We start from the raw sequence: 12,606 nt of genomic DNA, 5'->3' as shown, positions 1-12,606 counted from the left end.
CATGAAATTCAGTCGGCTGAAATCACACAGTGTGGACCTGGCTTAAGAAGTACGAGTTGCGTGAACTCTGGTGTCCTCAAGCTGAGTCAACTCAAGAAAAGCCGTGAAATCAGTTACTAAATCATGACTTGAGCTGACCTCTCATTTTTAACTGCATCTTTGAGCACCTGCTTGTCCTGATCATACTGGCTTTGGTACATTGTGTCATCTAGCTTTGTGAACGGTCCTGAGGTTGAAGCCCTTATAGCTTTGCTTATTCAAGCTGTAAGCAGTATAGCTTTAAATACACACGCCCTGACTCATAGTGCTGCTGCTGCTTGATGATGAAGACTGGCCACACCTATACACCCTGCACCAAGTATTAACTTGATCTATAGACACATTAGGTATGGGACGGGGACCTAACCTTAGTTTTTTTGCAGAAAAAGCAGAGCAGATATCTCTTTACATCTGCTTAGTTAAGATTTTATCATTTCATCCAGTGTGAATGTAAAATAAGCTGGTATTTGTTTGAACTACAATCTGAATGTAAAATAATACTATTTTCTAGCAATATTATTACATCTTCCTTTAGACACTTTTGATGCATTACTTTGATCAGTCTAAAGTCATTTGCATCACAATTTCTGTTTAATAAGTTAGATTTCCTTATATACACATTCATATATACAAGTAATCAATAAGAAAAAACGTGTTACTTTTCACCTTTTTGTGTTGAAGAGTGTCTGAAGAGCGATGGGTGTAGTTGTGGTGATTGTGTGCTTTTATAAGCCAAATATATGTCATTTATTATGAGGCTGCACATGCAAAAATTGTATGGAAAGGTACACAACCCACTTCCCCACTTCAGAAAAACTGTCCCAATTCACCTACAGGCGTACAGTGCTGTGCATAAGTCAGAGACCACTCATTATTTCTTTTTATTTCCCTGAAAATGGCCATTACGTAGTTATGTACAAGTTATTCATTATTCAGAAGACATTTCTATTACATGTAAGATCATCTACTTGCATGAGGAAGGAAAAGGCCAAAGAAAAATAAATGAAAAACTGGAGCTCAAAAAGCTGAAGAGGAAATGTGGCTCCTAGCAACCACTTGGAAGACACCAAAACTGGACATCTGAGATGAGGAGGAAGGTTTTAGGGACTGTGGAGTCTAAATTTGAGATCTGTAGATCTGTAAGTAACCGCAGGTTTAGGGATATATAACAACACCCAGAATTGGTGTATGTTTTGACATTAGGAAGTACAGTCGTGCAGAACCACTTGGAAAATGTTTGAGAAGAAATTCATTCTACAGCCACATAACGACCCCAGGCACCCGGCTCAGCTCAAGACATCTTTCTGTTATTCTACTTCAGAACCGTGGATTTCAATACCACCTTTCACCGGACAGTTAAGCTCACTTTTAAGAAACATTTGAAAACATATTTCTTAAATTTAGCTTTCAGTCACATTTTTAAAAATCTTTTCAAAGAAGAAAGTCAGTCTAAAGTCTAATTCCTTTTCTTATGGTCAAATTACTGTTAAATTTGTGTCAATAGCAATGAAAAGATTTGACAAAAAAGGTTACATGCATGTGAATAAACCATACATTTTATATATTTTAATAACTATTGTAAATTTACCCAAATAGAATGTAAATTCACAAAAAGAAATGCATCTAACACTGCATCTGCAGACTGGTTGGCTAGCCCTACTCTCCAGCTTCCCAGAGTTTGAAGGTAGGACTGGAAAACTGGAACGTAATGCGGATGATAATGTAGTTCCAATTGTAGCTTGAATGTGTAAATAAGGCCTGTGAATGCAATTTTACCGGATTCTGTTTAGCTAAACAAATTTACTTAACATAATTTGAAGCAAATTCTGCTTAGCAACATAAGCCTAGCAGCTAAGGATGTAAACTAAAGAAGCAAAACGTGGACAAAATAAGTGGAAAATCGTGTAAATTAGACTTTTTCATCAAACTATTCCTTTAACTGTTTATGAGAACATTTGTGGTTAAATGTGTGAGGACACAGGTCTGATCTTCATGCTGATGGTCTTGAGAGAGTAATTATTACCCTTCCAGTAGTACCACTCAACTCCAGTAGCATAATGAGTCTCATCGCTTCCCCACAGGTACAAACCATTGGGATTTGCACTGTGGCAATTGCCGTACCAAAATGCCCCACGATAGATTTTTGCACAGTTACGCGTAGAAGAATCCTGATCTTTATCAAAAGTGGAGAACTTCTGTCCACCGTGTCCACTCAGAGAGTCACCTGCAGGAAGATGGACTTTCAGCACTTCCTAAGACTCACTGATAACGCACCAGCTTTATATCAGATCACAGAGGATGCTGGGAAATCTTCACAATCAACGGTGCATTCCATTTATTAATGATAGTAACCAGCCTCGTCCTTCTACACCCTCTACATGGAGAAAATGGTTTAATCCCTTTAGCTCTACCCTCATTATTCAGTTATTCATCTGTAGCTACTATGAATTAATATAAGTTATTAGTAGTATTATTTTGCACTCTTTGTATATAAATACATGTAATTTTATAGCTATTTATACTCTTACTCATTCTGAAAAACCAATATTAAGTTCCTGTTCCTTTATTTACAATGTCTACTTATATCGTTTTTGTATGTCATGTTGCTGTTAACACCCATATTTCCCCCCGGGATCAATAAAAGTCTTATCGGTCAACTTATTAATTCAGTATTTCCTGAAATATTAACTATTAACTAACTAAAAAATAATTATTCAGTAAATATCTAATTATTTAACATATTACTAATTCAGTATTTCCTGGCAATTATGAAGTAACTACTACCAATTGTTTATTTTCTGCTATCAAATACTTATTACAAACTATTACTCATTTTAGTATTTTACTATTAATTATTCAGTATCTACTATGAATTATTCAGCACTGACCTGCTCCTCCATCATTGAAGCCGCTCACAAACAAAGAGTAGCCAAAGCTCTCTGGATCCACAGAGAAGGAGGAGTAGAGAGCAAACACTCTCCCTCCTTCCCAGTCCTCCATATCCACCCTCAGCTCATATTTCTTCCTCAGCGTCAGGTGGAAGAGGCTCTCCAGCCCTGAACACCAGCACACTAATATCAGCCAATCGTTCAGAGTCAATTATATTTTTACCACTTTAATAATGAATTATTATTGAATCACATTTGGGTTTTGAACAGAAATGTATTACTTGTAAATTTGTAAGCGCAAAAAAAAAAAAAAAAAAAAAAAAAAAAAAAAAAAAAAAAAAAAAAAAAAAAACACAAACAGTTCATCATTCAGAGCTCACCCAGCCAATATTCTCCATCTGCAAACCCAAATCCTGCCTTATACTGATCCCAGCCTCTGTAGAAATTCACACTGCCATCCATTCTCCTCTGAAAAATCTTAGATAGATAGATAGATAGATAGATAGATAGATAGATAGATAGATAGATAGATAGATAGATAGATAGATAGATAGATAGATAGATAGATAGATAGATAGATAGATAGATAGATAGATAGATAGAGTTTCTCGTTAGGCTGAATGAATAACCGACTCTAAATGTAGGTATTGTGATATAAACCGAGTCCGTTCTACAGTTTCTCATTAGACTGAATGAATAACCGACTCTAAATGTAGGTATTGTGATATAAACCGAGTCCATTCTACAGTTTCTCATTAGACTGAATGAATAACCGACTCTAAATGTAGGTATTGTGATATAAACCGAGTCTGTTCTACAGTTTCTCATTAGGCTGAATGAATAACCGACTCTAAATGTAGGTAATGTGATATAAACCGAGTCCATTCTACAGTTTCTCATTAGGCTGAATGAATAACCGACTCTAAATGTAGGTATTGTGATATAAACCGAGTCCGTTCTACAGTTTCTCATTAGACTGAATGAATAACCGACTCTAAATGTAGGTATTGTGATATAAACCGAGTCTGTTCTACAGTTTCTCATTAGACTGAATGAATAACCGACTCTAAATGTAGGTATTGTGATATAAACCGAGTCCGTTCTACAGTTTCTCATTAGACTGAATGAATAACCGACTCTAAATGTAGGTATTGTGATATAAACCGAGTCCGTTCTACAGTTTCTCATTAGACTGAATGAATAACCGACTCTAAATGTAGGTATTGTGATATAAACTGAGTCCGTTCTACAGTTTCTCATTAGACTGAATGAATAACCGACTCTAAATGTAGGTATTGTGATATAAACCGAGTCCATTCTACAGTTTCTCATTAGACTGAATGAATAACCGACTCTAAATGTAGGTATTGTGATATAAACCGAGTCCGTTCTACAGTTTCTCATTAGACTGAATGAATAACCGACTCTAAATGTAGGTATTGTGATATAAACTGAGTCCGTTCTACAGTTTCTCATTAGACTGAATGAATAACCGACTCTAAATGTAGGTATTGTGATATAAACCGAGTCCATTCTACAGTTTCTCATTAGACTGAATGAATAACCGACTCTAAATGTAGGTATTGTGATATAAACTGAGTCTGTTCTACAGTTTCTCATTAGACTGAATGAATAACCGACTCTAAATGTAGGTATTGTGATATAAACTGAGTCCGTTCTACAGTTTCTCGTTAGACTGAATGAATAACCGACTCTAAATGTAGGTATTGTGATATAAACCGAGTCCGTTCTACAGTTTCTCATTAGACTGAATGAATAACCGACTCTAAATGTAGGTATTGTGATATAAACCGAGTCTGTTCTACAGTTTCTCATTAGGCTGAATGAATAACCGACTCTAAATGTAGGTATTGTGATATAAACCGAGTCCGTTCTACAGTTTCTCATTAGACTGAATGAATAACCGACTCTAAATGTAGGTATTGTGATATAAACCGAGTCCGTTCTACAGTTTCTCATTAGGCTGAATGAATAACCGACTCTAAATGTAGGTATTGTGATATAAACCGAGTCCGTTCTACAGTTTCTCATTAGGCTGAATGAATAACCGACTCTAAATGTAGGTATTGTGATATAAACCGAGTCCGTTCTACAGTTTCTCATTAGGCTGAATGAATAACCGACTCTAAATGTAGGTATTGTGATATAAACCGAGTCCGTTCTACAGTTTCTCATTAGACTGAATGAATAACCGACTCTAAATGTAGGTATTGTGATATAAACCGAGTCCGTTCTACAGTTTCTCATTAGACTGAATGAATAACCGGCTCTAAATGTAGGTATTGTGATATAAACCGAGTCTGTTCTACAGTTTCTCATTAGGATGAATGCATGACCATCGTCAAATGTAGGTATTGTGATATAAATCTTGCTCAACCTCAGATCAGTGGCTATAAAAACACATTTGTGGCCAGAACCTGGACAGGGAAAGTGGATCATTTGGATCAGTACTTACAGTCCAACCCCCTCTGTCTGTGTCCATGTCACAGTACACCCGAACAGCTGATGTGGACCCGATGGGGAAGATGGTGTACACCCCGCTAAGCTGTCTGTTGTCATGGTTACGGATGTCTGCACAGTCCAGCGGCAGTGAAAGCTGAGAGTGGACGGCAACAGGGAGCAGGAACAGCAGGGCAGCAAATGCCTGTTCACCCACATAATATGTAACTTGGGTTAATATGTAAACTTATTACTTAGTTAGATGAGCACATAAAAAGCATTTGTTGGCTCTCAATATGTTCATTTAATAATGTCTTGTTTTTCATTTAAAAGAATTTATAGAATTTTGGCTTTTTGAGCAAACAACCAAATGCAAAATCATCATTTTAGCTTTTGGAGTCTGTTTGTGTAACAGCAAATCAAACAAAAATGAGAAAAAGGTCTTGTCTTTAGTTTTGTCCTTTCACACCATTGGTGTGTGGAGTGAGCGCGATTGCCCAGAGAAGCCAAACAGCTGCTGTTGCAACAAGAGTTATGGTTTAGTCACACTTTATCAAAACATACAGATTAACTTAGATGATAGGTTAGTTTTATGTCATTTAATAGACCGCATCATACAGGCTTGGTTTGACCTTTCAGTAACTATGACCATGTAAGCTGGTCACAGTTACTGAAAGTAAGTTGGCTTCAGGTTTGACATTCTTTGGATAATCCATCCATTTTCTAAGCTGGTTCTCCCTCAGGGTCGCGGGGGGTGCTGGAGCCTATCCCAGCGGTCATGGGGCGGAAGGCAGGATACACCCTGGACAGATCGCCAGTCCATCGCAGGGCAGACAGACAAACAAACACTCACACCTTATTTTTAGCAAGTCCAATTGGCCTGACCGCATGTCTTTGGACTGTGGGAGGAAACCGGAGAACCTGGAGGAAACCCACACAGACACGGGGAGAACATGCAAACTCCACACAGAGAGGACCCCGGTCAGGGAATCGAACCCAGGCCCTCCCCACACCACCGTGCCGCCCAATCTTTGGATAATCAACTTTCTTTTTGATTTTAAATGGAATAAACAAAATGATCACCCATTTCACAATTATCATCTTTACACTGGACTGAAAACAGAGGATCAGAAGCAGCGGGGGGGGGGGGGGGGGGGGGGGGGGTAGCGGCGTTAGAGACAAGATATTTTAGACACCTGATTTTATGTTTTTCATTCTTGCACTGAAAGTGTCAAACTAAAGATGGATTTTTGTTTAGTGATTATAATCAGAAATACAGGGAGATTCACAAAAGAGACCCTGAATATTCTGTTGTACCTCCCATTACGATGAACCAATCTTACCCAAAAAATACACTACATACTTTGATGGGTGTGTAATCGATTGCATTACGTGATGCTGCAAGTGATCTCGATTTTCTGCCACACACATTTCAACTCAGAGCTGCATGTTCCTGAACATATCAGCATGCATTATAGAAGTTAAATGTCACGTTACCTCATTGCTCAAACACAGGGGCATCCTGGCTTGTTTGAAGCTTCATATACTGAGGAGCACATTGCATGTTTTGTTCAGATTGCTTCATCCTAGAGAGAGTTATTGCCGAATACTGGGGGCCTCTTTCGAGTGAATCACCCAGTAGTTTTCCTCAGATCACACAGTCACTTAGAGTTTTATTAATTTTTATGCTTTTAAGAAGACATGAGGACCAGTGATCACACACAGTAAGAAAAAGTAATTTTCCGCACTCACCCTCATTTTAGCGATGCCTGATGAAGAGTGTAGTTTACTGTTCTGGAGGTGTGATCTGTGCACTTTTATAAGGCACTTGAAGGTCACTGATCAAAGGACTGTACGTGCACATAGTGTACGGGAGTTTACACACCTGTTCTTTCCTACAGACAAGCAGACTTCATTTACACAAACTGACCTAATTCACATGCCTGTGATAATTTAGGTACAAATTCTATCAGCAGCCCACAACAGTTTTCATTTAGATGGTCTTCAACTACTTCATACACACAAATGTTTCTATGAAACAATTTAACAGTATAAGGTGCAGCCCAAAAATTTATACACTCATTAAATAATAATAATAAATAAATGATTAAATAATTAAAACTGAAAATACATTTAAAGTTCATGATTAAAAATTCAAGATAAAACGTTTCCCGAGCAATATAAACATATTTGCTGTTCTTGTTCTGGTTCAGTGGGGCGAGGCCTGGAGCACTGGGCTCAGTGGCAGAGGCTGACTGAGCAAGGCACTGGAAGAGCATATCGACTTAGGACAGGAAGAGCTGCTATTGATGCTGGCATTAGTGCATGCTGTGTTGGAATCCTCACCAATCGCGTCAACCTGTGGCTCCCTTCATATCTCAGGGGCTGAAGTTGTAGGGATTCACAAGTTCTTCAGGATTTTCTTCCTCCTTCTTGAGCAGAGGGTCAAAAGAAACTGGAAGGCCACCCATTCCAAAGCAGGTCCTCTTATAAAGGATGCAACAAAAGTAGTCAGCACTGACAATACCACTAGTATTTGTCCAATTTTGCACACTGCTTTTGCACTATTTCTGACTCGTTCTATGACAATGAAAACAGAGCATGTCACATTTGTCAGTGTCTAAGAGTCCAGTGGCTTTGTGTCGAAATACGTCAGTTCACATGTAAAGACGGCTTTAAATTTGCCTGTTCTACTCTGAAGCCACATTTTCATCAGAGAAATCAGCATGATCTAATGACGAATCAGAATAGATACAGTTCAGGTTTTGTTTGTCACAAACAATTTGGACCGGCCCGTTTCTCACATTTAGACATCCGATTATCATTGTTGAACATATTTTGGTTTATATTTAAATATGAACCTTAAGTTTTTGTTGTTTTTTTTTAACTCATAGGCACTCACCAAACCGGCAACACCAAAGCGATCATCATAATCCTGAGAGAAAAGCCACCAACACCACTAGAATTAGAATATAAAGTAAAAGTAAAACTACTACTACTACTACCACTACCATTTTAGTGTTCTGTTGAACTAAATGAACTTACATTAACTGTAGAATTACATTGGTCTGTTATTGTGAAAGCACTCACATTTCAGTAAAGCCCAAACCAGCACAATTGAGTCAGCACAAATGCAGAGACACAGTTAGCTGACTAACTAATCCAATCTAAGTAGGTTTGTTCTTGTACAATGTCTGTTTTATCCTGTTTTTTTTTTCCTCAGAATTATGAGCATATGCTGGTACTTTTTAAAGCTAAATCTACAGCTGATGTTCTGAGTGCATGCTAGTGAGCTAGTTCATTTAGCTGATGTGACTATGCTAATGGGCAGTAAAACTGTCTCAGACATGAAAAAGTAACATGTAATTAATGTTCTAGCAGAACACACTGTGATCAGTCTCAGCTGTCAGACTTTCTCCTTCAGTAGTAATGACAGATTTTGATTTCATTTTGTTTGGGTGTTATTTTCAGTGACATAGCTAGCCAACAATGACAATTTGGGCTGTTCACAAATAAAACTCAATAAACAACATATTTACTGTATTTTTTTTGTACTCAAGTACATTATTTAATGGTTTTTATTTCTGAAGTATTTCACTTTATAATAAATGTTCCAAATCATCATTTACTCCTAGTTCATTAATAAGTTACCATGTGTTTCACTTTATAATACTGTTCCTGATCATCATTAGCTCCTAATGAAGAATAGCAACACCACATTTATTATCTAACACAGTAATTACATAATCCCTTGGTAATATTTAGAACCAAGTGAATTTGAAGGCAGGACAAAGGTTCCCACTACCAAATATAAAGATGCATAAAGATGCCTGCCTTTTAAGGTTTTTGATCAAAAACACATGACACCAGTCAGCACAGCATGGTGAGATTGTAACGGAGCGAGGAGGTGGACACATACGCTGAGATAAGCGAGATTTATTAAGGGACAATCCAGGGTTATAGTCAAGACAGTCCAGGGTCATGGAGCCAACACTCATAGATCGGGGGCAGAAATGACAAACCAGAATAAACACAGCAAAGAGACCGAGACATCAAACAAAGACCGGCAAACAAGAGGCAAACACAGGGCTTAAATACACAGGGATAACGAGGGTCAGGTGAAAACAATCAAGGGGCAGGACTTAAACCAAAACAAAACGTACATGGACCGGACTGGGAGGGGCCAATCATGACAGATACCCCCAGCCTTTTCTGAGGATACCGGTTTCTGTGAATAGAAGGTTTCTGATTAGTTACTTATTAACTATGAGACAGTATTGTAAAGAGTTACCCATTTTTTAATGTAGTAGTACGACCTGTTCTGCAGATTTTCATGCAGGCTAAGCATGGCTAACAGTGTTTACTTACACTGTTGTGTGGACACAAAGGAAATTCCAAACGCACAAGAGCAGACGATGTCCACTGTTGCCTTTTCTTTAAGCTTTTAATTATGCTTGAATGATTACAGATGGCATGCCATATAATCTCAGGCTAATGGTCCACTAGGTTCCATCAGGTTTTGGAACCAAGAAACAGGAGAACTCCACAGGCTGGAACTCAGAGAGGCTAAGCCATGCTTAATGAGGTATTCCACCTCAGTCTGCATAATAGCATGCTTTTCCAGGCTCACATAGTAATTCTGCTTGATGAGGATACTGACACCTAGATCTATGCCATGTTTGAGTACATTCGTTTGTCAAGGCACATCTGTGAACAGGTTGGCATATTGCTGAAGCAGAGCCGTCAAATCAGCACAGACCTTCTCAGGGAGATGAAACAGAAATGAATCCAGTTTGAGCAGTAATTAAGAGCTCTGCAGATGGGCAGACAAAACACAGAGACAGAGGAGGACATTCATCATCAGCACCTACACCTTCTGTTTTCAGGCACCACAGTAACCAAAGAGGGCTTAATGCTAGCAGTGTACATGTTAACTGGCTTGGGGAACATTGGTTCTTCACATGTCACATAGATTTTTAACATATTGATGTGACATACACAATGCTGCCGTTTACGGTCTGGAGTGGACATCACCCATAATTGACATCACCCAATTTTTTGCTAATGTTGCGAGTCTTGTCACTGGCTACACTAATCTTATAAGGACCAAAGAATTTAGCATGCAAAGCAGAACCAGACAGAGGCAATAGAACCAGTTCTTTTTCATGAGGTCTAAACTCTCACTGCACTGCTCATTTATCAAAAATGTGTCTTCATGGAGGACTGCACTGAGAAGAGGAACATCTGAACCACTACATATAGCACACTACTTAGGAGAGGCAATGCTTCGTCCCACTCCTTCTGAGTCTTTAAAGTCTGGTGGAAGCATTCAAGAGCTGCTTGAGATTCTGGGTGAAAGACCCAGGAGGTTCAATGCTCAACATTCAGCTGTTGTAGCACTTGGGCACCTCTCTAGCTTGGCAGTAGTTTCATCCCTGATCAGTTTGAATAGTTTCAAGCAACATAAGTGTCCTAGCAGCAGATTTAGCAGTGATTTGCAAAGGAATGCCCTGATTGGGTTTCCAGCAACCTGGCATGCATGATTTCACCACATCAATTTTAAGTCCTGACCAGAGGAAATGCTGCAGATATGCTAATTAGGTCTTCTTTGGCCCAGCTGTTACAGTATCATGTGCTAGGGATAACACATAAGGCCTGTATGGCTCTGGTTCCACAACTTGAAAAACACTCTGCCAATCTGCTGACCCTGTAGATGGTGCCCATTTTCTCATTTCTCATACACAGTCATGCAAATAGTAAACAACAGGAGATGCACAAACTTGTGCTGGGTCTACCAAGGCAGATCGACATTTAGAGAGAGAAGGATCAGATTCCTGAGCAGACAGTAACTCTTACAGGAAGGGATAACTCATAACAGGCAACAGGAATCTTGACCCACCTCACATTCAGAGCTGTCAACAGGAGTAACAGAGGTCTCTGCATCTTTGGTAGGAACAGTAACAAACAAGGATGTTAATTACTTCATTATTCACTGAACTTTGGGATCCAGTAGTAACACACAGGGAAACAGCAAAGAAAAAGCAACCAATCTGCCGTCTCTCCAGGGATAAGCAAAGGCCAAAATACCAAACAAAACCCAACACTAACTCCCACCCCAAGTCTAACTTACCTAAACCTCAACCAAATCAATCAAACAAACAAAAATAAATAACCCTCCCCTGACTCCCTAAAAAGCCTACAACCAGGAGAAAAAAAAGGAGTCTACAAACAAATTGGCGCTTACCCCAGTTGTCTTTCCATAATCACTTTACACTATTCACAACACACGTTAGCCAAAGAAGAGTCCACAGACTCAAAACACAAACAGGGCACAAAATAACAACAGTGAGGAGTGTTCCCCTTCTCTTCATTTTCCCACTTCTTTTATGGTATTCCCCAGGAAGTACTTCTTCCACAGCACACTCCAGCCTGGTCAGAGCTCCACCTAGGGACAGGGAGATCAGAGAAAGGACACACGCAAAAACACACCCACGCAGGAGAGTACAGGGAAACCCATAACAATTGCAAGAAGAGGGAACATAGGAGACCTGTAAGACTGATGACACCTTCTTTAGTTTTAACCAAAAAAAGTATGAAGCGCAGCTCTAAAATGACCTTATTTGCTTGTTCTTATTGCTAAAGAACAAGAACAGGTCTGTAGCAGTAAAAACTGACAACAATATGTAACACAGAACACAATATAAAGAATATAGAGCTGCTCACCATCGTAATGAGAACAATGATTCCTTGCTCTGTTCAGTGGAATATGATAGTCAAAATGATTCCTTAAAGTCAGTAATACAGCATTAATGTCTTTTCAACATTAATAATTAAGTATATAAGTATATGAAGAAGTACATGTATTTATACATGTATTTATGTATCTGTGTGTGTTTATATAAAACTTGCATGATCAGTTTAGTCCTAGTGGATTCTGGTGAGCCCTGTGATGGACTGGCGACCTGTCCAGGGTGTATCCTGCCATCCGCCCAAAGACTGCTGGGATAGGCTCCACCACCCCCCCACGACCCTGACGGAGAAGCAGCTTAGGAAATGGATGGATGGATGGATGGATGGATTCTGGTGATGTGGGTGCGACTGATCTGTGATCTGGTTGTGCCTTGTTGTGGTTGGCCTCTTTTAAAGGCTAGTGTTGTGATGCCATGGATAGAACTTGGCCCGAGTTGTTTGACACCAGAATACGTATGTATAAGGGGGA

At 39.0% G+C, this 12,606-nt stretch overlaps 1 protein-coding gene across 2 annotated transcripts; it reads right to left on the bottom strand.

Annotated features, from left to right (window-relative positions):
- Window positions 1-886: 886 nt before the first annotated feature.
- LOC108413279 (microfibril-associated glycoprotein 4-like) lies at window positions 887-11,731 on the bottom strand. 2 transcript variants are annotated; one of them, XM_017685720.2, is made up of 8 exons: window positions 11,632-11,731; window positions 11,287-11,330; window positions 7,734-7,871; window positions 7,140-7,282; window positions 5,404-5,592; window positions 3,308-3,404; window positions 2,928-3,095; window positions 887-2,263 (listed from the first exon to the last, which is right to left on the bottom strand). In XM_017685720.2, exons 4-8 carry the CDS (start codon window positions 7,143-7,145, stop codon window positions 2,001-2,003), a joined length of 723 nt encoding a protein of 240 aa, XP_017541209.1. In that variant the 5' UTR covers window positions 7,146-7,282; window positions 7,734-7,871; window positions 11,287-11,330; window positions 11,632-11,731; the 3' UTR covers window positions 887-2,000. The 2 variants fall into 2 exon arrangements, with proteins under 2 accessions (XP_017541209.1, XP_037399011.1); XM_037543114.1 differs by lacking the exons at window positions 7,140-7,282; window positions 7,734-7,871; window positions 11,287-11,330; window positions 11,632-11,731 and adding an exon at window positions 6,885-6,953.
- Between the last annotated feature and the right edge of the window lie 875 nt (window positions 11,732-12,606).

This window comes from Pygocentrus nattereri, chromosome 12, assembly GCF_015220715.1.
Source record: "Pygocentrus nattereri isolate fPygNat1 chromosome 12, fPygNat1.pri, whole genome shotgun sequence".
NCBI lineage: Eukaryota > Metazoa > Chordata > Actinopteri > Characiformes > Serrasalmidae > Pygocentrus > Pygocentrus nattereri.
Note: the sequence above shows the minus strand (reverse complement) of the source record. Positions and strands in the feature narration are given on the sequence as shown.